We start from the raw sequence: 27,868 nt of genomic DNA, 5'->3' as shown, positions 1-27,868 counted from the left end.
TTTTAAAAATTACTCTATTATTATCAAATAGAACCACAGTATCCAAAAGGTAATTAGAAAGTTCTATTCCCGACTAAATGGCCCTGCATCGCGCCTGCGAGTGGCTGGCAGCCAAATCACTGCCCCCGTGCAGATTGTTTTCATCCATTTTATTGTCAAGGAAATTAACAGCCTGAAGGGGTTCCCCAGGCCCAAGCGCTCCCCCCAGGGGCCCTGGGGAAGCAGGCAACAAGCGACCTGGTTTCACTACCCCGTCCTGGGGAGAAGGGACGGGAGAGGAGAAGGGTTCACAGCAGAAGGGCTTGGGGCGCCCCGCTCCCGCCCACTGAGCTCAGTCTGGGGGCAGCCGAGGTACCTGTCCCAGGGGCCTTAGACCCTTGCACCTGGCTGCGCATCTGGCCGGGGCAGGGGCGGGGCGCATGCTCACTCGCCCGTGTGGGTCCGCAGGTGGTACTTGAGGGACTGTTTGTAGCGGAAGCACTTAGCGCAGTGCGTGCAGGGGTAGGGCCGCTCGCCCGTGTGCGCTCGCTGGTGCTCCAGCAGGTGGTGCTTCTGCGTGAAGCGCTTGCCACACTCAGCGCAGTGGTAGGGCCGCTCACCCGTATGGATGCGCCGGTGCTCCAGCAGGTGGTGCTTGCGGATGAAGCTCTTGCCGCACTCAGGGCAGGCGTGCGGCCGTTCGCGCGAGTGCACGCGGCAGTGGTTAGTGAGCTTAGATTTCTCACTGAAGCTCTTCTCACACTCCGGGCACTTGAAGGGCCGTTCACCGGTATGAGTCCGCTGGTGGCGCAGCAGATGCGACGGGCGGCTGAAGCTCTTGCCGCACAGGCTGCAAATGAAGGAGACTTCGTGCTTGCCAGCATGCACGCGCTGGTGGATCACCAGGCTGATATGCAAACGGAAGCTCTTCTTGCATTCTGGGCATGTGTAGGGCCTCTCGCCCGTGTGTGTGATCTGATGCTTGGTCAGGCTTGACTTGTGGCTGAAGCTGCTGTCACACTCTGGGCACTTGTAGGGCTTGGGGCCTCCACCACTGCCTGAGCTAGGCGATTTGGGACGCGGCTTGAGCGAGTGCTTGGGATTGAAGGCTGATCCGCGCTCAGGGGAGGCGTAGCCGCTGCGTACTCGGTGGATGCGCTGGTGCAGCGTGAGTTGCTGCTTGTGGCGGAAGCTGATCTCACACTCGGCACACTCATAGGGCCCCTCCTTAATGTGGTTACGCTGGTGGATGATGAGGTTAATCTTCAGCCGAAAGCTTTTGCCACACTCCATGCAAGTGAAGGGCCGCTCACCACGCCGGTTTCGCTGCTGCTGGCTGGAGTTCCCACGGTTCTCACCCAGATGCCGCTCACCATGCCCATGCCCATGTGTATGCCCATGAATGCTGGGTGCCAGCCTCTTCACTGCTGGGTTGCCTAATTGCAGGGGTGGGGGGCTTTCCTCGCCCTCGGGGGACATCTCCCCAGGGAGGGGAGTCTGGTACATACTGGCCTCGTACCTCCCAGACAGCTGCCCAAGGGATTGCAAGTGCTGTGGCAGCTCGTCCTCCTCTTCCTCTTCCTCATCCTCTTCCTGCTCCTCTGTCTTTATCACGATCCCCTCTGCTCCAAGGTTAAAAAGAAAGCATTTAGCTATTGTCTAGAACACCCAATATCCTGGATAAGTTCAACATGGCTTCAACCTCACCAACACACTTTGTGCTACACAAGTTCACACACACGTAGACACATGTATTTGTCCACTTTCCTCCTTTCAGGAAATCGAGTTTCCTGTCCCATGATTCCTACCATCAGACAACAACATGAAACTCAGAGCTTCACAGGGTTCTGGAAAAGAAGCAGGGGTAACGGCTTCTCAGCCTCCTGGCAGTCATAATGGGAAGCTGCTGGAGGACTAGTCTCCAGTGGGGAACCAGCCTCAGGAACTACTACTCCCTGCCTGAGCTTGCCCTTTTCAAGGACTCAGGTCTGTGAGCCAGTGAAGCCCACTTGGGCTTCTGGAGCGCCTGGGGCTGTACCTGCCAGTGGTTACAGCCTGCACTGCGGACCTGACATCTTCTCCCTCTGCATGGCTCTGCCTCCTGAGCCCAGCCGGGCTTTTCTCGTCGTGCCTTCATTCACCCACCGTGCCCTCATTCACCCACCGTGCCCTCATTCACCCACCGTGCCCTCATTCACCCACTGTGCCCTCATTCACCCACCGGGCCCTCATTCACCCACCGTGCCTTCATTCACCCACCGCTATCATTTCTTCCCTACTACTTCTCAGTCCCTGTCTTCTTTTGTGATCCTGACCTGTGAGTGACATTCAACACCAACTGAGCTTCTCTTTGGGGACATTAGTCTCTGTCTTCTGTGGCGACTTGGAATGTGAGGCAGGTCTCATTGTGCAGCCAGGAACAAGGTGCTTTTAAAACACCAGCCTTAGGCCTTCTCCAGAGTGCAGTACCTACCACACATGCGTGACTGGTGGATTCCCTTTACCTCCAAGCCCCACTTGTCCCCACGGACCTAACTAGGGCTCCTGAGAACCTAAGCAACTTCTAACTCATTTGAATTTCTTCAGGTGATTTTTAGTCAGTCATCTGGAATTTCCTAACCAGTGTTAATTGGAGCTCTTTTGTTTTGTTTTTGAGACAGGGTCTCTGTGTAGCCCTGGCTGACATTGCTGGTCTCTGCCTTGAGTGCTGGGATTAAAGGTATGGGCCACCAAGCTGAGATATTTTTTGGTTTGTGAAAATTAAAACATTTTTCCTTCCCTTTCCTCTCTCCAAGCTCTCCTTGCTATCTTTCAAATTAATGGCTTCCTTTGAAGTTGCAATTACATACATATACATGTGTGTCTGTGTGAATATTCCTAAATGTAACCTACTCAGTCTGTAAAATATTACTTGTATGTATGTTTTTAGGACTGACCATGTGGTATACCAGATTTTTAAAAATTATCTTTCAATTGTGAATCGTGTGTGGCTCTGTGTGTGTGCATACATATGTATATATACACACACAAATGCAGGAGGCCATGGTGGCCAGAGCTGTCAGATGGTCTTGGAGCTGGAGTTACAGGTGCTGGGAACTAAATTCTGTCCTCTACAAGAATAGTGTGTTCTCTTAACCATCGAGCCACATCTCCAGCCCATTTTTTTGATTTCTAATGAGATCTTTTCTAAAGCATTTTAACCTGTCCTCTTAACCTGAGCTGGAAGAGGACAAAGTCAAGCAAGTATGGCCACATTTCACCGCTGGGGTATCCAAGCCCAGAAACCAAAGGATGTTTCTAAGTAAAGTAACAGGTCACAGGCCATCTGGTTTGCCTTCACTGACAGGCAAAGTAAAGGAAGCAATGCCTGTGGCATAATGGGGCTCATGTTTTTGTTCAGGTGTGTGTGTGTGTGTGTGTGTGTGTGTGTGTGTGTGTTTTAGAGACTGAGTTTTTCTGCAGCTCTGGCTGTCCTATGTAGATCAGGCTGGCCTCAAACTCAAGAGAGCCACCTGCCTCTTCCTCCCAAGTGCCCAAGTGCTGGGATTAAAGGGCTTGGGCCACCATGTCCTGTCTTGTTCAGTGTTTTGCGTTTGTTTTTGGTGACTCCTCTGGCACACGTACTGTAGAACTTCTAAAGCAATGGATCTCCCCTTTGGGAGTCAAACCACCCTTTCACAAGGGTTGCCTAAAATTATCAGAAAACATAGATATTTACATTAGGATTCGTAACAGTGGCAAAATTACAGTTGTGAAGTAGCCACAAAAATATTTTATGGTTGAAGTCATCACAACCTGAAGAACTGTATTAGAGGGTGCCATATTAGGAAGGTTGAGAAATCTGCTCTAGCGTGTAAACTGCGGTGCTCAGTGGGCAGCACAGGTGTGCTGTGTGAGCCGTAGCCACACCTGGCCGCTGCGCTCTCATCTGAATGTAAGCATTAGATCCTGATCACTTGACCAAGGTTGCCATGAGGTTTTTATTAATTGAAAACATACCAATTATAACCATGTGGAGGGTACATGCATGTACTCCCAGCACTTGGGAGGCCGAAGCAGGAGGACCAAGAATAATGCCAATCTAAGCTATAACTGGAAACCCTTGGTCTAAAAAACAAACAAACCACAAACATCTAGCCATCCAGTGAGAACTGGGGCAGCAGAAAAGCTGTCATGAAGGATGTCCCAGGATCAGCACCAAGTGCCTTGCTGCAATGCTGCCCTCATGGGGACTGAATGAGGACATGTGATTATGGAGTTAACAAGCTCTATGATGGTATGATTTGTGCCAAATGCCGAAGCAACCTTCCTGCAAAGGCCACTGAACACAGAATCTGTGTGATGCTGTACCCATCCTGGATTTAAACTAATGGAGAGTAAATGAGAGTAGATTTGTTTTAAAAAACAAAAAACAAAAACAAAAACAAAAAACCCCAAAAGCCCCCAAAACCCAAGCTCTATGTCCAGAGTCTACCAAAGAAGACAGGAGTCCCCAGGGCAGGCAGGCAGGCAGCTGTCAATCTTAGCAGCTGCTTAGAGGGGGCTGGGGGTAGGGTGGAGAAGTGAAGGAGGAAAGCTGTGCTGTCTGAATTAGGCGGGGAGAGGCTGGCCAGTTGCAGGGAGACGGACAGGGAGGTGAAAAGGAAGAATTACCCCTTCCTAGGTTGGACTCAGACAAGCTGGCAGAGCCAGTGGACCCTCGTAGCAGCTCACAAGGACTGCCCCAGAGATGTTTTTTAAGAAACATGCTTTTCGGGATTGGGGATTTAGCTCAGTGGTGGAGTGCTTGCCTTGGAAGGGCAAGGCCCTGGGTTCGGTCCCCAGTTCCAAAAAAAAGAACCAAAAAAAAAAAAAAAAAAAAAAAGAAACATGCTTTTCTTGCAGGGGTTAGCACACACTTAATCCCAGCACCCAGGAGGCTAGCTTGGGCTACTTAGGTAGACTTTTTTCTCAAAATCGACATCCCCACCCAAACAAAGCAAAACGGAAGTAGCAAACTCCAAATGCATAATGGTGCTGGGATGAATGGCAAGGAAGCTGGAGCTCTGCCACTACCTGTATGACCTTGGACATGTTTCTGACCTCATTTGCTTTGAATTCTTGTTTGAGCCAATCTTGAGCAGAACAACTTCTTTGCTAGGTAGGAGATGCTAATACATTCTCAATTTATTAGGACCATGTCCTAGGAGCCGGCCCTCAGCAGCCCCACCCACCCAGAACTTACCCGTGCAGTTTCTCTGCTGCACCAGCATCTGCTTGAGCTCACTGAACTCACTGGAGCCTTCAGTGGACTCCTCTAGCACGTTCTCTTGGTCCTGCATGTCCAGGTCTGGCTGCTCTCCACAGGGGTCACCCAGCTCTGAGTCCTGAAAGCCGTGTTCCTCCACTTGTCCCATCAGCGGCTCTGGTGTCTCCAGACCTTCTGAGCCCTCATCGTTGGTCTGCACCTCGATCTTAATCACGATGCCATCATGTGCTGAGGGAAGGTGAGGACACACAGAGCAGTCATGGCACATCCCCAGGTTTCTACAGTCCTAGCATTTACATTCCAACTGGTCTTTTTTTAAAAAGAGACCCTAAAAAATACAATAGAGTTAATGGTGAGCAGAAAGAATTTTCTGGACACGTTGTAGTCTTGAATGCTAATACAAATTAGAGTCAAGTTACAATAGATTAAAACTTTATTCTCTACAAATTGTTTAGAAAATCATTTTACTTTCCAAGTCAGGCAGCCAAAACCCAGTTTTCCTTGTTGGTCTATTCACATACCAAAGACCATAAAAAGGTGAGCTGTCTCCTCACTCTGGCCTGTTTCTGAGAGGCACACTTGCAGGAGGCCCTTCACCTAGACCACATTATCGTCCAGCACACTGCACGACTGTGAGCGGGATGTTTGGCTTTTGTCGGTTAGACAGAACACCGTTAGATACACGGCTGTAACATTCGCATTTACTTGTTCCAGTCTATAGACCAACTTCAGATGGGCTTTATAGATACAGCATCATTCTATGCAAACAGTGACATGACACATGTTTGCTCTTCGGTGCCACCTATTTTCTCTAATAATTAGCTTTCTCCTCTCACTTCTCCGTCAGGCCCATGAAGATAGCTCCAGTATTAACCAAAATTGCATCCATGATTATTCAGACAATTCACATCAGCTTATACACATTTATTTTTCCTTGGGTCATTGTTGGGGTAAAATAAAACAGCCTCTTTTCCTCCTCTGTGATCAAACATAGAAATTCCTTTATGCTGATTTCCTATGGTGCTAACCACTCTTTAAAATGATGCAAATGTCACTCTGGCTCATGCTATAATTTATTAAATTATTCCCAAATGGAAAAACCTTGGGGTTGGGGATTTAGCTCAGTGGTAGCCCTGGGTTGGTCCCCAGCTCCAAAAAAAAAAAAAAAAAAAAAAAAAAAAAAAAAAAAAAGAAAAAAAAGAAAAAAGAAAAAGAAAAGAAAGAAAAGAAAAAACTCTTGGTTCTTATCTTTTGCTACAGTAAAACAATACTACAACATTTGCTTACACCCCCAATAATAAAAGCGTTGCATTTCTATGAGTCGCTTAGCAATGTGACCACAGAATCCAAAGGTTAAGTATTTTTAATTTTGGTGGCTGTTACCAGATTGCTTCTCAATGGCCATGACAGCTCATCCTCCCACTAGGGGATCCTTTCCCCACACCCCTGACAACAATGAATGAATATGCTCATTTTTTTCAACGAATATAAAAAGTGGCAACTTATTTAGATTTTGATTCTATTCTTTTCTTTGTTTTGTTTTTGTTGTTTGAAACAAGGTATTGTGTAGCCATGGCTGGCCTGGAATTCAGAGATCTGCCTGCCTCTGCCTCCTGGGTGCTAGGATTACAGGCATGTACCAACAGGCTTGGCTAAGCTATTTCTTGGAGAGGGTAGTTTGAATATCATTTCCCTTATCTATTGGTCCTTTAGAAGGATTTTTGTGTAGTGAGTGCCACCTATTTTTTTTTTCCCCTAGAGATAAGCTTGCCCTTGGGACCCATCAAGAGTATAGGTCACCTTTGGCTGCATGTGCTCCTCAGCACTGGGCTGTCTCTCTAGCTCCTATTTTTCACTTTTGAGAGAGGCTCCTGTTAAATTTTCCATGCTGTCTTTGAACTCACTCCAATGTAGTCAGGTCTTAAATTTGTGACCTCAGCCTCCCACACTACCAGTCCTGGTGGTCTGGGTACATTTTGAGTATTTTCTAAAGGTTCACATGCCACCTTTAACACCCCCTGAGACAGAGGGGTGTTAAAGACAGCTAGACCGGGGGCATGGCTCTTGTGAAGGCAGGGATGCTGGCTTAGTCATGACTTTTTCTTCCTCTCATCCTCAGGATACATCTGCCACACTATGATGTGGCCGGGGCTTCTAAGAGTAATGAGGTGCTGGCCACAGGCTCTTGGAAGGCAGAACTGTAAGCTACACAGACTTGCTTTCTTGTCTAGCTTCAAGGGCTTACTCTGCAGCTCAGGCTAGGCTGGAACTCAGGGTAAAGCCCAGGCTGACCTCGAACTTTGATTTTCTTTACCTTTACCTCCCAAGTAATGGGAATATAGGGGCATATTACAAATGCACAACTATTTCCTGTATAAATTACTCCTCCAATCCTCCCTCCTTCAACCTATATCCACTCGTGTTGCTTGTTTTTACCCTGCAAGTCCTATGGGTTGTGCCTTCAAGCCTATATTAAATTATTACATCCTCCCAGAAACATGACTTCCCTAATTGAATAAACTCCTGAAAGTATTTTACATATTTATTCCCTAAAACAAAATTTAAAAACTATGGTCTCTCTGGATCTTTGTGAATAAACATTTAGGCAAACTGGTCACCATTGTGACCCTTGGGATGCTGGGACAGAGGGATGTTACTAGTTTGAGACCAGCCTGGGATACAGTAAGGTGGCCTAAAAAAGTTACAACAAAAATGTGATTTGTGGAGTAAATATTGAGATAGAAATAAGCTATTCCCTCAAAACCTAATGTCACCAATGGAATCTAACATCCCCAGAAGTTTTAAATCCATCATTAATTGCTTTAAAAGTGCTCAGATAATTCCTCTTGGACAGCTGGGCTCGACTCCCTTTCCTCTCCGAGCCTCTGTTTCCAATCCCACTTTACCCACAGATTGCTAACAGTTATCCTAACACTTTCACTCTTAGAAGCCTTTTGCTGATTACCTCATCAGCCACAAAAATGCCTCTATAAATTGAAAGATAACATTGCCTTCATTTCTAATAACCACAAGATTGTGCATGTTCACTTCTTCCTGGCTGAAGTTATCCTCAGTGATGACTATTCAGAATGATAAACAGCCATCTAATATGGAAAACAAGAAACTCTGGAAATGAATCTCTTCTAAGGACAGGTAAGCTCACTTCGTAGAGAATGAACACAAACTCTTACTACAGGACAGATCAGAGTCAGGCCTGCTCTGTCCTTTGCTTTTCATAGATGCAGGCCCTGTGGAACTCCATTTACAGCAGCATGTGGGTAGGTTGGAGTGTGTGCAGTTAGGAAACACCACTTGAGTCTTTGAATTTACCCTGAATTACATGCTACAAAAATCATGTGGTTAACATAGTATCACGAATTGTTCTTAATGACCCATTGGCTGACAGCTGAACTATGTTCTTTTAATTTTGTTGAAAGCAAAATATTGGAAAAAACCTAACTTGCAATAGGACTGCCATACAGGTCCAAGGTCCTCTGCCAGTCTGGATGATCTAGGTGGTGACCCAGAGGTTTACACCTCAGAGATCTCCATGTAAGACTGGTAAGACAGGAGGTGCCTTCTCATCTTTTGTGGTCCTTGGGATGGAACCTGGGATCTCATGAAAGTCAGACACGTGTATCACTAAGCTGTGCTCCCAGCCCACGCTTTACTTTTTAATTTTTGAGACATACACCTTATGTGTAAATAATGAAATCATATTAGTTTTGTACTAGAGAAAAGCCAGGGTGTGTACATTTTACAACTAACTGAGCTGAGGAACAGCTGTCTGCAGACCTTTGAGGCCTCACATGCCCCTGTGAGGGGCTGGGTGGTCAGTCACACAAACCATTAAATGTTCTAGGTCCATATCAACTATGAGCTTCTGCTATTAAATTTTTTGCTATGTAGCCCAGGCTGACCACCTTGAACTTCAGGTTCTCTTGCCACAGCATCACAAGTGCTGGGATTACAGGTCTGTGCTGCTATGCCAATATTTTGTTATTTTATCACAGCTGTCCATGTGCATGCTCTTGTGTGGACACAACCTGAGGGACAGTTAGCTGAGTCAGGATTAGAAGGTGGGACATCTGGAAAAGAGACAGGACTCTGGGAGAGTTAGGCTCAGGGAGATTTGCCACTGAGACTTGGAGGGAGTTAGATGTACGGAACTGAGGAGAGGTAACTAATCAGCCACATGGTATACACAGAACAGTATGAATGGATTAATATAAGCTAGTTGGGGAGCAAGCCTAGCTCAAGATCATAAGGCCATTCGTAAATAAGTAAGCACCACGCCATTACTCAGGAACCGGGATGGAACAGGAAAAGACCAAACAGCTGCATCACTGAATCTGAGGACCTGGGGTGACACACACGTGTCACTGTACCTATCTGTGACTGCTTCTCAATCTCTGTAGTCACTTTTTATAAAAACTGTTATGAAATGGGAAAACTCAATCCTTTGGGCTGATTTTTAATATATAAAGGATTACTTGTTAATGGAGCTTATGCAGTGTTATATTTGAAGAAACTTAGTTAAAATATTCTTTGTTTGGTATTTTTTTGTTCCCTAGGGCAAAAACTTTATATTTCAAATATTTTGGGGGTTTTTTTCGGGGGAGGTTAGGATTAAGTCTAGAGACTTTTGTGTTTGAGTACTGATCTGTAACCTCAGCCCTCTTTATTCTGAGACAGGATCTCTCTGGAATCCTGATTATCCTGGACTGGACTTGAACTCACAGAAATCTGTCTGCCAGCTTTCCAGGCGCTGTGATTAAAGTTGTGAACCATGGAACCCTGCTCCGTGTTTTTACTTTTTTAAAAAAAAGATATATTATTTCACATATAGGAGTACACTGCAGCTGTCTTCAGACACACTGGAAGAGGGCATCAGATCCTATAATAGATGGTTGTGAGCCATCATGTGATTGCTGGGAATTGAACTCAGGACCTCTGGAAGAGCAGTCAGTGCTCTTAACTGTTGAGTCATCTCTCCAAACCCCTCTTTTTACTTTTGAGATAGCAACTTAGTTGTCTAGTCTGGCCTTGAGCTCCAATTTCCTCATCTTCCTAATTAACTTCTAACAGTTTTTAGTAAGCTCACAGGCCTAAGAACACAGCATATTATGTTCATAGTATTTACTGAGTAAAATGCCTCAATATTTCTGTAGTTGATATGAAACCCAGATAACATAAAATGACTGATTAATCTCAATTCATTAAAAACTTAAAATAATTATAACACAAATATTAATACTATATATAAAAGTATTCCCAAAATTAAGGAAATCTCTTTTATAGATATGACAGATAAGAGATAATACTTTTGGTTTTGTTTTTCGAGAGAGAGGTCTAATTATGTAGTCCAGCCTAGACCTCACAGAGCTCTGTTTACCTCAGTCTTCCACTGCTGGGACAGGCGTGCATCACCATGCCTAGCATGTCACTAATATTTAAAGAACCGACACGCCCAGCACAGCCTTTACAGCTTAGCATAGTAGCAGTTGGGAGAGCTAGAGGAGGTAGGATCAGGAGTTCAAGGTCAGCCTGGGGGCTATAACAGAATAAGACACAAAGGTGAGACTTCATGCATGAGTACTATTCTTCTGTTTATACTGGTGGTTCTTAAGCTGTGGGTTGTGACCTCTTTGGGGTTGAATGACCCTTTCACAGAGGTTGCATATCAGATAGCTATATTAAAATTCATAACAGTATCAAAATTACAGTTATGGAGCAGCAAGAAAATAGTTTTATGGTTGGAGGTCACCATAACATGAGAAACTGTATTAAAGGGTTGCAGCATTAGGAAGATTGAGAACCACTGGTTCATACCCATAGCTTCTACAAGTTACACAAAGCTAAAAACCAATTATTGGCCAGGGTGTATGGCATTATTCTCACATTTAGATGAAGGTAAATAGACTGGGGTAGTAGTTGAAGGGCATTTGCCAATATCTAGTAAATGTTTGTATGTGTATATCCTTTGATCTAGAAAATCCATTTCTGAAAGTTTTAGATCATTGCAGGGATCTATCTACTTATAAGGGTCTTTACTGATGCACTAAAATTGTGAGCCCTGTAGAAAGAACATCTTGTGTTTTGTACAGATGCACCACCTGTCAATTAAAAAGTCTATCGACAAAGGGGTTGGGGATTTAGCTCAGTGGTAGAGTGCTTGACTAGCAAGCACAAGGCCCTGGGTTTGGTCCTCAGCTCCGGGGGGGTGGGGGGGTGGGTACGGGGGACAAAAAAGTCTATCGACTATGGCTTAGACAGGAAATAGAACGTGGGACACACAGGAGGTAGAAAGAGTGAAAGAGTTCTGGGATAGAGCAAGTCTCAAGCGATCCACCCAGGAATACGTGAAATGGACACATGGCACCTGAGCGTAGATAACCAGCCACATGGCAGACTGTAGGTTAACATAAATGGAATATTTTAAGCTATATCTAGTCAGAGAAGAGCCTAGCTAGATGGCCAATGTATTTGTAAATATATTTTGAGTCTGCATCTTATTTCTGGGAGCATGGGGCTAGGAGGAAGAACAGGACATAACTTCAACAGAGCCCCCTAAATGTCTATCAACAGGAGAGTGCTTCTGTATTATCTGAGCTTGTTTTATAGTAGAATGCATTCATTGTAATTTACAATGTATGTGTAAGCATATTTATAGAAAACTGGAAAAAATAAAAAGGTTACTCTTAAGAATTTATTATCATCACCCCACCCCAATCTACCTTTTCCTTAAGACAGGGTTTCAGGTAGCCCAGGCTGGCCTCAAATTCACTCTGTAGCCAGGGATTCGAAAGCTTCATGTTTCTCACCTCCCGTCTCCTGAACACACACCTGTATGTGATTAGACAGGACCATCCCCTCACCAGCCACTAGGTCCTCATGATGCAGAACCATGGAGGACAGTTAACATTTGTAGCTGGCTCTCTCTTTAGATATGATCGTCTTTGCCATTGCCTGGCTCACTGTTAATGGCCACACATCAGTTCCAAATTCTCCTCAGTTCCCACGCTGTCTAGTTCTATTATTAAAGCACTCACACATGTGGTATTTATTTAGTTTCACCTACTTGTAAAATTCTAGAACCTTCTGGTGTATCCAGGATGCTTCACAGCTTGCCTGGTAGACAGTGAGTTCTAGGACAGCCTAGACTACATAAAGAAACCTTATTTCAAACAAAACAGAACAAACAAATAAAAAAAGGGGGGTGGTGCTTGTTCTTACAGAGGACTTGGGTTCAATTCCCAGCACCCACATGGTGGCTCCAACTGTCACTAACTCCAGTTCCAATGGATCCAGTGTCCTTTTCTGAACTCCATGGACACCAGGCATGTATGTGCACAAACTTACAGTCAAGCAAAATACTCATACACACAAAATAAAATGTGAGTTTTAAAATTGAGCTGGGGTAGAGAGAACATCTTATTGTCTGTATGAATGTGGAACCTGTTAATAATAAATCTGATGGCCTATTGCTTAGGCAGGAGATAGGGGGTGGGACATCTAGGAGGCAGAAAGGATTCTATGGGAGGGCCAGGCAGGAGATTCACCGGGGGAAGATGTGAAGAGATGGCAACATGGTACAGGTAACCAGTCACATGAATGGAGATTAGAATAAATGCCATAGTTTAAGTTATGATCTAGTCAGAGAAGAGCCTTGCTATATGGACTACATATTTGTAAATATATTTTGAGACTGAGTGTTATTTCTGGGCATATGGGGCTAGGAGGAAGAACTAGACTAACTTCTACAGGCCAGGGAGATGGTTAAATGGTTAAAGTGTTTGCTATGTAAGCAACCACTTGGATTCCCAGAACCTATGCAAATGCTGGTTGGGTATAATGGCCCACCTGTAATCTCAGTGCAAGGAAGGCAGGGACAGGGATGTCTAGACTAGGCATATCAGCAAGCTCTGGGTTCAACAGAAAGACCCTGCCTCAATATATAACGTGGAGAACAATTGAGGAGGATTCTTTTTTTTTTTTTTTTTTTTTTTTGGTTTTTTTTTTTGGAGCTGGGGACCGAACCCAGGGCCTTGCGCTTCTTAGGCAAGCGCTCTACCACTGAGCTAAATCCCCAACCCCGGGGAGGATTTTTGATGTCACACCCAGAAATAGGAATTTGCACACACACTATACTCACATACATAAAACCTTAATTAAAATAAAACAAGACTTGGGTTCCTTCTGCTCAACAGATTGCACATCCCCAAATCTTCCAGTTTGCTCTTTACAGACTGGTCAGTTCCTCTTTACACCACTAACACTTGATGTCCCAATGACAACCGTCTCTAGTTCAGAGCTCTGCTTGTAAGCTCTGGGCTTTATTCAGCAGCTTCCTCCTTAGTGTCTCGCTGGGATCCAAACCCACATAAGTTCACAAGGCCATTTTTACTCTTCCTCTTCATCTAAGCCTCAAGTCCGTCTTACCTGAGGCTAGGAGTCACCCTTCACTCCCTCCACTCCCTTAACTCACATCCACAGTCATTAAGTTTTTCTGGTTCAACAGCCAGTCCATATCTCGCAAGTAGCCACTGCTCCCACGGGGCTGTGCCAAGGCCTCAAAGTACTGCTGTCTACTAGTTTCCAGTGTCTTCCCTTCAATCAGTTTTTCGAGGATTGAAGAACCTATTTGATATTTAGGTCTCTACTAAAATTTCCATGTTCCAAGATCCATCTTCTTTAATAAATGGTTTTATTCTATTTTTGTTCTGTGTATGTGTGTGTGAGCTTTCATGTGTGCAAACTACTATCATATGCATGTTGAGGCCAGAGAGCATGTTGGCGTTGGCTCTCTCCTCCTATCATGTGCACCCTGCGGACTGAACTCAGCCGCTCATGCTTGGCAGCAAGCACCTTTACCTGTTGTGTCACCTTGCCAGTCTGTATAATGCCCTTTCTGACCCCAAGCTCAGCAGAGTCTTCTGTGCTTTGTCTTGCAATCTGGCTGCTTCTTGTCACAGCTTTATTACAGGAAGTGACTGGTTTTCTGTTTCGTTAAGACTTATTTTGCTTATGTGTACATCTGTGGCATATAGATGATGTGCACATGTCCTATTCATGAAGATGCTTGGGGAGGTCACACGGCAGTGGATCCTAGAGCTGTAATATCAGGTAGTTGTGAACTGCCTGATGTGGGTGCTGGTAAGTCATCTCTCCAGGCCAGTGACTGTTTTCATAGAGTACAGATGTGGTTGCTAACAGTGGTCTTCTCCACTGCAGGAAATAAGCCTTAGTGTGAGCAAGAACCTCTTGGGAAACCAGCTACTGACATAGTGCCTTGATATATAAAGCATCTGATGAATTAAATAATAAAGAAACAAGTAAATCTATGGCATAAAAATCCTTCATAATGTGACATCAGAGGTAACAGAGTGCACCATATAATATATACATAGTATGTGTTAAACTATATTTTAGATTCTGTTCAATGTTACAGACTCTGAAAGGACATTATTAGGTCAAATGTATTGCTTTAAAATATTTAAAACATATATATGAGAACACACGTTTTTGCCATGGCTCTGGCTTGTGTACACAGGGGAAGGGAACAAATGGATGGACACACAGATGAAAGACAACCACTCTGAGTATTTTCAGTCATGTGTTAATATCTGAATTCTCTTTGGGTCTCTTAGGGATCCAAAGCTCTGAGTGCATTTACTGAGGCGATTCATTAAAACTGTCACTCTTGACATATGTGGAACTAGGACAGTTCTCAGTTTTCTAGATGCCCTGCTTGGAATTGCACTTCTGGGTTTGGTTCAGGGTCGCCTCTACCACCTTCTTGCTAGGGAAAAGACACTGGACAGATTACTCCACTACGTGGAAGGCTGATGCCTACTGTCTAAGGTAGCAGTTGCTTGGCTAAGTACTCCACGGCACAGTGGTCGTCTCATGTTACCTGCCCTCCCGACTGATGTCACCTCCAGGGGCTGGAAGGGATGAGTGCAGCAAGCGACACAGTTCAGCAACATCAGGCAGTTTCTCTAAGGCCACTGCCTCTGCAGAAGCTCAGGCTATGGGCACATATATGCCAGACTAAACCCAGCTCAGCACAAAGTGGGCTTGGCCATTTGCTTTTTACTTTCAACCCTATTCAAACACAGTCTCTGGACATCAAAACTAGCTGGAGCAGCAGCCATATTTCAGGCTTTTGGCCAATTCTCACCTTAACCCTCCCTGCCTCTGAGTTAAATCATAACATCTGTCTGTTGGGGTCTTCAATTGAGCTCCCCAACAGGATTATTTCCTTTCTGCAATCAACAGGATCCCAAATGATGCACTATTACTCCTGATTATTACATATGCCCACCAAGGACAAAGGCACATTTCCACTGAAAAAGGGGGCAAGTGATGCAAGTCCAAAGGAAAATCCCCAAGTCGAGCCTACAAAACTGACGCACCAAGACAGCACTCACAGTGAATGTATGCAGGCTACTGCTCCAACCACTGTGAGGAGGACACTGGCTGTAGCTGTGTTTACTGAACCACTGTGACATGTCAATCTCCATGCCTGTCCTCTCTTCTGCAGGAACATGGCCCTTGTATGGGAAATCTAGGAGCTAAGAGCATAACACAAAAATGCACTCTGAGTTTCTTCCTGCAAAAAGGATGATAAGAATGGATCATGTCAACAAAAACAGAAAGGAAACAAAAAAACTGCAAGACAATGAACTTTATGCATTCCCACTTATCAGCTACCTGGGCTACTGGAGACTGTGGGACACTAACCACCTGCAGGCCTCCTTCCTGCAGGGCTTGATACTGTATCACCCTTTCAGGTCCTCTCTGGACCTCAGCAGTGCTCCATACTGGAGCTGGCTGAATACTGAAAGACCCAGGATGCAGGGCCCTGGGTCACCCATCTGCTACTCACCAGCACTGGGATCCGTGGGCGTCTCGCCCTCCTCAGAGTCCTCTTGCTCCTGCATGGCTGGCCTCTCGCCACGCTCCATCTGTGACATCAGGTCTGGTTTGGATATTGCATAGTCTGGGCAGAAGGGAAGAAAGAAAATATTCTGTGTCCGAGGGAGCACTGTATGCTGTAAGGTATCACCTGTAGGGACATGGCCCAGGATACCCCCTTTGCTGGGGGACAGGCTATGCTGGCAAAGAAATGGGCAAGTTTTCAACCTCTTTTTCCTGGGCCCTTTAAGTGTGTGTCTCATGCTGCTGGCAGACACTGAAACTTGCACAGGATCATGACAGTTGAAATTATATGAAGTAAAAACTTAACCCTGATAAAGTGTAAACTTTATAAAACAAAATACAGATAAGAGTTCCTTATATTAAAAAGGGTTGCCAAGCATGACGACTCATGCCTGCAATGTCAGCACTTGGGAGGTAGAAAGAGAACCTCTGTGAATCCAGTGCCAATTTGGGCCACAGACTGAGATCCTGTTCCAAAAACCAAGAGTTCAGATGTGGTGGCACACACCCTTATCTCAGCACTGGGGAAGCAGAGGTAGGCAGAGCTCTGTGAGTTCAAGATTAGGTTGGGCTGCTTAGTAACTTTGTGGCTGGCCAAGGCTACAAGTGAGACACTGTCTCAAAATAAAATTAAATTAAATTAAAATTAAAAACAGAAAAAAAAAGAAAAAAGAAAGGAGCAGACATGAGGCTTAGTGACAAAGTATGTGTTTAACATGTATGGGGCCCTAGGTTCAGGTCCTTATACTCCTCAGAACGTTTATAGTTATTTTGAAATAAAAAGAGAAGGAAGTATTAGAAACACACATATATATGCATCATATATGTAAATGTAAACATTCATATATGTAAATGTAAATATTCATAACTATATAAAACAACCCTTATAATTAGTAGAAAATCAGAGTAAAAGATGAGTAGATAATTCGTAGGGACAGACAAATGACTAGTAATTATATAACACAGATGCACAAGTTTACTAATCACCCTAGAAATACACTCGAATAAAGATAGTACCATTTCTTTCATCTATCAAAAGGACAAATATTTGCTTAGATTAAGTACTCAGGGTATAGAAAGATCAGGAGTTCAAGGTCAGCACATTTGAGGCCAGGCTGGGTTACATGATCTTGTCTCAGAAAAACAAAATAAAACAAACACAAAGATATTAAGACAGAATAAACTGGGCATGGAGAGATGGTATCCGCATGTACACGCAGAAGAGACACTGGTCCAGCTGTTTAGGAGATCCCACAGTGTGCATCCTCTATTCCACAACCTACTTGGTATCTGTCGTATCAAACACTAGGTCACTGCACACATACATAAGGCTGTTTACCACAACATTCTGCAGCGAGTGAGACAGAAGCACCCACGGATCAGCAGCAGTGCAGTCAAAAGCCAGAGTTCAGGGGGTCAAAGAAAGGCCAGGGGTTAAGAACACTTGTTTTTCTGGTACATAACCTGGGTTAGGTTCCCAGCATCCACATGATGGCTCACAAATACCTGTAACTCCAGTTCCAGGGGACCCAGCACCTTCTTCTGGTCTCCATGGGCACCAGGCATGCACATGACACACATGTCATTAAAACAACAAAAACCAAAACGTTTGCCTGGATACTGAACTTTCTTTCCAAGGATTGTGGCCTATAGGTGCTGATAAAGGTCCCCTGGTCTATCTATGCGGTATTGTAAGTGAATGGTTGCCTTTGGGCAAACTCCACACTGCATGTATAACAACAGGACATACACTGTGTGTATGTTTACACATGTACAGAACATGAGCGAAGCTCCTGGTGGCTTCCTCTATGGGGTGGCACTCTGTGAGGTGTCACGGGTGAGTGCATAGGAGACGCTCTTTATTATGCTATTATAAATTGCAAGGTTTTCATAATTGCATATGTATTTAAAAAGCATGTATTTCTTCGTAGGCAAATGGTTGGAACTGGAAAATATCATCCTGAGTGAGCTAACCCAATCACAGAAAGACATACATGGTATGCACTCATTGATAAGTGGCTATTAGCCCAAATGCTTGAATTACCCTAGATGCCTAGAACAAATGAAACTCAAGACGGATGATTAAAATGTGAATGCTTCACTCCTTCTTTAAAAGGGGACAAGAATACCCTTGGCAGGGAAGAGAGAGGCAAAGATTAAAACAGAGACTGAAGGGACACCCATTCAGAGCCTGCCCCACATGTGGTCCATATATATACAGCCACCCAATTAGACAAGATGGATGAAGCAAAGAAGTGCAGAAGTGTAGATCGCTCCTGAGAGACACAGCCAGAATACAGCAAATACAGAGGCGAATGCCAGCAGCAAACCACTGAACTGAGAATAGGACCCCTGTTGAAGGAATCAGAGAAAGAACTGGAAGAGCTTGAAGGGGCTTGAGACCCCATATGTACAACAATGCCAAGCAACCAGAGCTTCCAGGGACTAAGCCACTACCTAAAGACTATACATGGACTGACCCTGGACTCTGACCTCATAGGCAGCAATGAATATCCTAGTAAGAGCACCAGTGGAAGGGGAAGCCCTGGGTCCTGCTAAGACTGAACCCCCAGTGAACTAGACTGTTGGGGGGAGGGCGGCAATGGGGGGAGGGTAGGGAGGGGAACACCCACAAGGAAGGGGAGGGGGAGGGGATGTTTGCCCGAAACCGGAAAGGGAATAACACTTCGAAATGTATATAAGAAATATTCAAGTTAAAAAAAAAAAAAAAAAGCATGTATTTCTAAAAAGTAATGCTAGCCCATGGAAAGTTCTATCTAAAATTAATTATTCTTGCCTGAATCAATTATTTTTAAAATATTACGTTTTTAACTTAATTTTTTGGAGATTTTACTTCTACTTTATGTCTAAAGGCATTTAGCCTACATGTCTGTCTGTCCACCACGTGTATGGTGCTTACAGAGGCAAGAACAGTATAACAGATCCTTTAGAACTGAAGTTACAAATGGTTGTGAGCCACCAATGGATGTTGAGAACCAAATATAGGTAGGTCCTCTAGAAGAGCGGCCTGTGCTTTTAAATGTTGAGCTCGCTCTCTTTCTAGTCAGACCCTTACTTATTTTTACCTTACGTGCCCAACAGAGCACTCAACATTTAAACCTTTCTCTTTCTCACTTGTGTGTTCACGGGGTTGGGGGAGAGGATGTGCAGGTGTGCTCACCTGTGGACATACGTGGAAGGCAGAGACTTTATCTTTCACTTGCCTCCATGTTTTGAGATAGGATCTCTCACTGAGCCTGAAGTTGTTTTGACTTGACTGGCTAGACAGTAAAGCCCCAGGCATCTGCTTGTCTCCGCACCCCCGGCACTGCATACACACACACACATGGAGGTGTCTGGCTTTTATGTGAGTGGTGGTGAGCTGAACTTAGGTTTCCCGTGCTTGCACAACAAACTTTTTATCTGCTGACTCATCTCACCAGTCCCCTCAGATTTTTCTTTTGTCTATGTAAAAAAATTCTATACACAAGAGAAAAGGATACCTAAGGGAAGAAAGTCCAACTTCCTAGTTTTCTGTCCTTTCATGTTTTCAATGAAAAGAAGAATTGATAGACACTGGCATAGACAGATTTTGGTGAGACTAGGACTTCCTGATGGGGACCAGGATCCTGGGGCCACAGGCCTAAGTGATAGTGTTCAGTTGTATGAGTAAGAAAGCTAGATCTGTAATCTTGTCATCAGTCCCTCACTACATGTCACTCTTGGGAAGCATTTCACACCCTCCTGGCACACAATAGATCCTCAGTACATTTGTTTCCTTCTAGTCTTTTCCCGTCTTCAATGATAGTTTGCTAGACAAATGACTGTTTTAAGCAGGGTGCATGGGAAAATGCTGATGGCGAGAGGCCACCACAGTCCAGCCTGCTCTTTCTCTGCTGCCCCAAGCAGTAGTGTGGAGTCTTCATGGACAGACTGTGCCTGCTTGTGCCATACTGACATACAAGGGGACACAAGAGGCTTTTGTCTGTATTAAGTCTTTTTAAAAGAAAAAATTTATTTTAAATTACATGTATATGTATGTTGTGATTCCAGAAGAGATTCAGATCCTCTGGAGCTGAAGTTACAGGTGGTGGTAGGCAACCTGATGTCTATGCCGGGAACTTTTAACCACTGAGCAGTCTCTAGCCTGTCTGAGGCATTCTTTACGATTCTGTCTGCAGGGCTGGGAAGATAGCTCAGATAGTAAAGTGCCTGCCCGGTAAGAATAAGAACAAGGGTTTGATTCCCAGCACTCATGTAAATTTGGATGTAGTGCCAGTTTGTGACCCTAGTGCTGGAGGGGTGGGGACAGAGAGGGAGGGAGGCAGACAGGTCCCACAAGCACTCTGACTAGGCAGTCTAATCATCATAAAAACTAATGAGGAGAACAAAGGAAGCTGAAGTTTGACACTGACCTCTGGCCTCCACATGCACACATGCATACGCTCCAGTATACATGTACACACAAAACAAGTAAAATTCTGTTTGAAGCCAGGGAGGTAGTGCATGTGTATGATCTCAACATTCAGGAAGTGGAGGCAGCAGAATTCTGAATTCAAGGCCAGCCTTACTCAAATGTAAGACCCTGTTAAAACTGTCTGCTGGGCAAGATAGTGCATGCTTATAGTCCTAGCACTAGGGAGGTAGACACTGGAGGAGACTAGTGAGTTTGAGGCCAGCCTGGTCTACACATCAAGTTCCAGGCCAGCCAGGGCAGTCCTATCTCAAAACAAAATAACACATACACACAAACCCAAACAAGTGCCATACCCCAAACAACCAAGTAAAACCAAAGCCAAACAAATATTTGCCTTTCCCCCTACAAGAGCTTCTGTTCACATTTCCTACACACAGGCCTCGCACCCACGTCACGGTCCTTTGCTCTTACCCATAGAGACCAGAGACTCATAGTTGCCCCTCATTACATTCTTGTAGAGCTCCTTTTGCCACTCAGAGAGATTTCCCCATTCCTGCTCAGAGAAATGGACGGCGACATCATCAAATGTGACAGGAACCTGAAACCAAACAACTGGGTCAGGAAAGACCAAACTGATATCACCGTAGATGGCCAAACCCCACTCCCTCTGTTTAGGACTAGAGAGGGAAACCTTCCTCCCCTGCACTGGCTCAGGGCTGTGTGCTGTACGGAGCTTAAACAACACCCTGCTGAAAACTGGCCACATCCCTGGCCAAGGAGTGGAGGACTCATCTTGCCTGGATCCTTCCACTAACTTTAAAACATGGAGCACCAGGGAACACCAGGAAACCTGCTGAAAATGTAGACTCTTGGGCCTCATCCTGGACCTTCAGAGATCAGGAAGCCTTTAGTGAGATCCTAGAGTTCTAATGTACAACAGCTTTCAAGAGGAAATGGCTTACAGACTCAGTCTGTTTGTTACAAAAAGAAAACTGGTCTGCACTCATGTTCCTTTAGAACCTTCTAGAAAATAAGATTAAAGCCTATTTCTTAGCTGCTTAAGGATACTTCCTGAAATCAATTTTACTGAAATTAAGGATTTATAAGTAAACTGACAAAAAGACTAAACAGAACAAAACCTAAGAGTTAAACTATATTTTTCTCCCTGTCCAGCCTGATGGCAAACAATTAAGCACTGCTCATAGGTACAATTGTCCCTTAGTATCTGCAAGGAGTCGGTTCCAGAACCCTCAGGATACCAGAGTTGGCAGATGTTGAAATGTGTGTGTGTGTGTATGTATGTATGTGTGTGTATATATATATATACATACATATATATATATATGCACAATATTTGCATAAAACCTATAAAAAGCTCCAGCACTTTAAGACATCCAATGATGCTAAGCAATTCTGCTCAAGGTGAATACTGGGTGCGGTTGAAATCTATATTCAGGGCTAGGAAAAGTGTTCATGTTCAGTGCACATATAATTTTCTTTTTTCCAGTGTTGTGAGAATTTTAGTTTCTTTAAAAAAAAAAAAACACAGAAATAGGAGTGTGTTTTCATTTTAATCCCAGGTGTGGGATATGGGGCTGCTTCGGATTGTCCACAGCAGCTGACTATGATTTGCCTCGTGTAGGGGTTTGATTTGCCAGACTGCGTGAAGTCTGAAATTCTGGAAACCTTTCATAGGGTTTGTAAATGCCAGCTCCGAGGGGCAGGGTGGGTTGTTGGTTGCTGTTGGTTGTTAAAAAATAGTCTTGTAAAGAAGAAACAAGAGTTAGCTATCCTGGTAGTGAAGATCAGACTTGCCCCAAGGAGCTCAACAATCCAAATCAGCAGGAAGTAGGCTAACGAGAACATCGCCCTCTCCCTCTATCCTTTTCTCTCGCCTGTCTAGGGTTTGGGTTGAAAGGGGGGAGAAGGGTAGAAGAATAAAGAACCCACAAATGCTGGCCACAATATTAACCAGAGTGGCCAGAAACCACCAGCAGAATCAGTGTGGAGGGCGGACTGACAGGACATGCTCTCTGTCAGCCCTCACAGACCTCTCTCTGCATCCTATCGCAGGCTCTGGGAAGGGCTTTACTCACCCCTCTCTGAATGGACTTTTCTACCAGTTTGTGCTTTTACCAACAGGGAAATAATTTGCTTTTAGTGTGCCCCATTCTTGGTGAAGCAATACTGGAAGGCAAGGACACTTGCTCCTTGTTTTTCCTTTTCCAACCATCACTTTCCCTTTCTTTCAACCGAATTAAATCTCTAGGCCATAGTCCCCTGCAGATGGGAAGCCTTGGGAAGCCCCCAATGGAATGGGTGTACCTTGGGAACTTCTCCGTTGCTGCCTGGGGGTAGCCGCAGGATCCAGAAATTTCTGTTTTTTAGCAGATTCTCCATGTTCTCCAGGCGCCGCTGCAGCAGCCCATACTCCTGCAGCAGGGTCCCCAGTACAACCCACTTGCTCTCCAGATGATTTGCAAACTCCACAGCCGTTCTCTCACAGTCCGCTATCTTCTTCTCATTTGTCCCTGTCCTGCTCTCCAGAGTCAGTAGTCGCATGGCCTGGGCCTCCAGTTTCCTCTCCACTGCTTGTACCGCAGCCCACACGGCCAAGCGAGTGATCTCTGCGGTGGGCAGTGGCTGTTCCTTCTGGGCTGCAGAAGAGGTATGGAAGGGAGTGTCCTTTTGTAAAGTGGGACTCTGGAGCAAGGGGTCCATGTCGGTCTCGGGAACTGTGGGTGACAGAGTCAGTGAGTCTTTCTCAGGAGCTTCAGGAGAGTGGAGTGGAGCGTCCTGATGGTGGGTGGAGTGGGAGAGGAAGGGGATCCCTTGACCAGCAGCTGAGGGAGGGGAGTGAGTTTCTTCCTGGGAAGCCAGGGATACCTGGTGAGGTGTGTCTTGCTCAGAAGTGGCAGGACACAGGAGTGAAGATCCTTTCTGGAGAACATGTGACATCTGGCCGGATGTCTCTTGCTTAGGAGGACTGTCAGTCTGGGGCAGGGCAGCTTGCCGGGGAGCAGTGGGAGACAAAGGAGGAATTTCTTTGGGGGGAAGGATGCAAGACGAGAACACAGTTTCTCTAGGGAGCCGGGCAGGGGCCTGATGCACAGACTCTTCGTGTGGAACTCTGGAGAATGACAGAGGTGACGAGCGGTCGTCCTCCATGTCCAGCTGCTGGACCTGTGTTCAAGGAGAGAAGGAAAGACAGGATTGAAGGTCACAGTGTCCAGATGGCAAAAGAAACCTAAGAGACAAGCATTCACACTAAAAGGTTCTCAGTGTTTGAAGCAATAAGACACAGTCCAAAAGAGTAGATCTCTTCCAAAAGTGGCACTGATCTAGACATCAGTGAGATGCTATTAGGAACACCACATAGAAAATGGCTATGCTACCTTCTGTTTTCTACAGAGCCATCTTTCCCCTACATGTTCCAAAAGTGATGAAGAGCATGCAGGAAGTGAAGGGTACTGGGAAGAAATGAGAACACTCTGCTGTTGGCTCCGTCAATGCCCACTGCTACCCCATCCACTAGAGCCTGCCCATGTGACTACGCCTTCGCCTGGGAAGGGCTGCAGAGGCCACATGGACCTGTGGTATTGCAACTGGCTTTTGTTACAAGTGATGGACAGTGAGACATGATGAGGGCTAACGCAGGCAGTTCGGCCTCCTCAGGAGCCCAGGTTTCCCTAGGTAGATGGTCCACTGGGGCAGGGGTACACTGCTGGGCTGGGCTCCCATATTGTGGTTCTTGAGGGAGGGAACAGGAAGAAAGGCCTGTGGTGGCTGAAGCCATGAGACATTAAACTAGTTTTGAGTATGACAAGAACGTTGGGGACTGAAGCAGAAGAAAGATGCATTTTCTTTTGGCACTCTGGTCCCCATCTCGCCATACCCATGTTAAAATCTTAAACCACCAGGGAGGTGCAGCCCAGTTCAGTTACCTAGCCATTCAATACCTTTACTGGATCTGAGCGGAATTTTTCCATGACAATTTTTGTTCTTTTCTTCATAATATTCCTTCAAGGAATCTGTTCAGTTTCTATGCTCCCTATGAGTGTTCTGTAAGGAAGGTAATTAAAACTTATTTTCTTCACTTGAAAATTAGCATATCCCTTATGTCCAGTCTTAGAGTGTGTGCTCAGTAAATGCCTGTTGAATGAGTCACCCGATAAGTTAAAAAAATTATCACGATAGTAATGAGGGTCCTTTTGCCATCTATCAGAGACTTATCTAAATCCACTTCATACCTTCCATAGCTGTCTTTCTTAGTTTGCTCATTGGTTCACATACAGGTGACTCAGTAAAGAAGCATCCTACTTTTAAGCCAAAGATGGGATCTTAAGACCTTGTCTACTAAAGATCTTTGAAAAAGCCAAACCTCTGTTATATGGGAGCTCATCAGCAGAATAAATATTTAGGATTTATTATGTGCCATAAACTGTGTTAAGCATTTTAAAAGACTATCTCATTTAAACCTTACAAAACCTGATGAAACAGGTACTACTGGAATTATTATCCACACTTAGCCTACAAAAACACTGAAAATAGGAGAGGCTATATCTACCTTGCCTCAGGTAACACAGACTCCAGAGATTGTAAGTGACCTCTAGGCCTCAATTATAGACAGAGGCAGCTGATAGGTTTGAGTCCTGAATCAAAGGCTTGGTGATTAAACGGACCTGTGAGAGACTTACTATAATAAGCGGTCATGTTGGGATGAGGGCCCTATCCCTTAAAGATATACTGTTTATTGTGGTGTCAAGAACCCCCTAGGAAGCCTAATGCAAGTGATGAGGTCTCAAAATACATAACAGATGAGAGATTCTGCAAACCTTGAAAGAGTTCAAAGACCCCTAACTCTCAACCCTTCTCTGTTAAGTTGGTAGCAGACTAGACAGCGCCCTTAGGTGGAAGCCTCACATCACACAGCTAAAGGAGCCAACACAATAGGCATATTAAGACAGTCTGCCTGAGGGAGGACTAGGGTATTTGCCTGCAATTAGTAGGGAGAGGGGAAAATACCTGGAGGGCAGGTTAGGTGTCAGAGTAACACAGGGCTTTACCTCAAACAAGAAAAAAAGCCAGCTGGGGCTGGGATTTAGCTCAGTGGTAGGCGCTTGCCTAGCAAGTGCAAGGCCCTGGTTGGTCCCCAGCTCCGGAAAAAAAAAAAAAAAAAAAAAAAGCCAGCAGGGCAAGACCTCTTTATTAACCACCTGAACCAGAGCTCAAAAGAAAATGGTATTTTTTTCCCCCTCCATTTAGGGATTTGGAATACGGGAAAGGGGTGAGGGGTCACAATGTATGCTCTCTCCCCACTACCTAAGTCCTGATACAATGTCATCAGTTTCCAGCAAACCTGTGGCTTGATCTTACCCTCAAGCAAACATATCTAAATCGAATAAGCTCAAATTCTCAAGCTGCTGCTAGCTGCTAGCAGGAGAGGAACGTTAGAATTCCTCTGCGCCACATTTCACAGCTTCTACCTGTCTTTTTCCTCCCCGCCCTTGTGTGGTTAGTGAATAGGAGCTCCAGGATCCATGCTACCATACTAGAAACATACATAACGACACACATCTGACTTTTCTTTCTTTTTTTTTTTTTTTACAAAAGCTGTGCCATTTTCTTACATGACCCAGGATGGTTCACTCAGAATTACATGCCATGAAACGATGTTGAAGACTTAAGCCCAGAGGAAGGAATGTTAGAAAAAAAAAAAAAACCCTTCATTTTATTTCCCAGGAGTTTTGTTATTGTTATTTTAAGAACTGTGAGGCTTTTAGAAAGCCATCTATCCCATCTCTTCCAGTATACATGGAAACAGGCTCAAAGGCACGGACTCCCATGCAGCAAACCTGCCTAGCACAGCCAGGGTGCCTCAGAGAGCATGTTTGGTGGAAGGGCATTTAATTATTGAATGGCCCTCGGAAGAGGCACATCAACCTCCTAGCCTCTCACTCGCCAGACCCCATTTAATCGTACCCCAAGTTTGACTCGGGGTGCTCCTGACGCAGAGGCTATGGATCACACCGTTAACCACGCCGGAGTCGCTGGGCTGGGCGCTGCCCGGCCTTCCCCTCCTCCCCCGACGGGCCGTAGCCCGTGCTCGGTCAGCCCAGGCTGCCCACCCTGGTGAAGCCACCGCCAGCGCCGCCCCTCCCCGTCCAGGCCCGCAGCACGCTGGGCAGGCCTCTACGGGGCTGCGGGCACCCAGCCCGGGCCGACTCGCTACGTGACCTTGGGGCAGGCAGAGCAGGTCGCCGCCGGGTGTCCGTGCCTCAGTGTCTCCGCTCTGCGAAATGGGAGAGCCGCGTCAGCACCGCGCCCAGGCCGGGAGCCGTTCCGCGGGGCCGAGCTCTGCGGAAAACGTGCCGCCGGTCACCCCGACGGACGCAGCGCCGGCTCCGCAGCCAGGGAGCGAGCGCGCCGCCCGCGCCCCACCTCGGGCCGCGTGTCCGGGAACCGTGCGGCCGCGCAGCCTCGCACGGACGGCCGCTGCTCCCGCCCGCCCCGGCCGACCTCCCCCCCAGGGGGCGCGCGAGCCCGCCAGGGCGCCCCCTCCCCGCTAACGTCGCCGTGCCCGGCCCCCACCGAGACCCCAGGCCGGGCCGCCGAGCCCGGAGCACGCAGGCAGTCCCCGGGGCCCCGAGGCCGCGCGTCCGTGCGCGCGCGGGCTGCCCTCCCGGAGCCGGGGCCGCCTCGGCCATGGCCCCGCGCCGCCCGGCCCGCGCCGCGCGAGTCCCCGCCGCCGCTGCCGCCGCCGCCGCGCGCAGCCCCACGCAGGCCCGGCGCCGTGGGCGGGCTGGCAGTGCGGCGCGGCCTGGCCTCACCCGGAGCTGCGCGACCGTCGGGCCCCGGCCTGCTCCGGCTGCGCTCGGCGGGCGGGCGCGGGCGGCAGTGGCGGCGTCGGAGCGCGGCTGTGCAGGCTGCGCCCCAGCGGCGAGCTGGGCCCCAGCGTTCTGAGGTCGCCCCGGCGCGCTCGCCCGCCCCGAGCGGCCGACGCTGCGACCCCGGCTGCGGCCCGGGTCCCGGCTGCGAGCTGCGCAGGCCGTCCCGGCGCCTCTTCAGCAGGGGAGCTACACAGCAGCTGCCATGTTGCTACAAACTGCATCCTGGGAGGCATGTCCCTCTCAGGCGTTTCAAGAGGAGCGCTCGGAGGCTCGTCGGAGGCGGCCGGAACCCAGACAGCTCCATCTACAGCCGGTAGGAGCGAACAGTGAGGCGCGGGCCGCCGCGGCGCCGGACACGCCCTGAGCCCGTCGCGGCTCCCGGTCCCTCGC

At 46.5% G+C, this 27,868-nt stretch overlaps 1 protein-coding gene across 3 annotated transcripts; it reads right to left on the bottom strand.

Moving 5' to 3' along the window:
* On the bottom strand, positions 1-27,388 carry Znf777 (zinc finger protein 777). Of its 3 annotated transcripts, none has more exons than XM_032906620.1 (7): positions 27,180-27,388; positions 26,826-26,880; positions 22,914-23,771; positions 21,060-21,186; positions 16,119-16,232; positions 5,204-5,455; positions 1-1,604 (listed from the first exon to the last, which is right to left on the bottom strand). In XM_032906620.1, exons 1-7 carry the CDS (start codon positions 27,293-27,295, stop codon positions 424-426), a joined length of 2,703 nt encoding a protein of 900 aa, XP_032762511.1. In that variant the 5' UTR covers positions 27,296-27,388; the 3' UTR covers positions 1-423. The 3 variants fall into 3 exon arrangements, with proteins under 3 accessions (XP_032762511.1, XP_032762512.1, XP_032762513.1); XM_032906621.1 differs by having other exon boundaries at positions 1-1,601; XM_032906622.1 differs by lacking the exons at positions 26,826-26,880; positions 27,180-27,388 and adding an exon at positions 24,548-25,672.
* Positions 27,389-27,868: the final 480 nt, after the last annotated feature.

Source organism: Rattus rattus, chromosome 6 (assembly GCF_011064425.1).
Source record: "Rattus rattus isolate New Zealand chromosome 6, Rrattus_CSIRO_v1, whole genome shotgun sequence".
Lineage (NCBI taxonomy): Eukaryota > Metazoa > Chordata > Mammalia > Rodentia > Muridae > Rattus > Rattus rattus.
This window is presented reverse-complemented; position numbering and strand designations above follow the sequence as displayed.

Excerpts from the sequence above, each read along its gene's own strand:
- Znf777 (XM_032906620.1), bottom strand. The coding sequence starts at position 27,295 with ATGGCCGAGGCGGCCCCGGCTCCGGGAGGGCAGCCCGCGCGCGCACGG. Across the intron at positions 16,233-21,059 it reads TGAGTCTCTGGTCTCTATGG|ACTATGCAATATCCAAACCA; the intron begins GTAAGAGCAAAG and ends CCTTCTGCCCAG. Across the intron at positions 5,456-16,118 it reads GCCCACGGATCCCAGTGCTG|CACATGATGGCATCGTGATT; the intron begins GTGAGTAGCAGA and ends ACCTTCCCTCAG.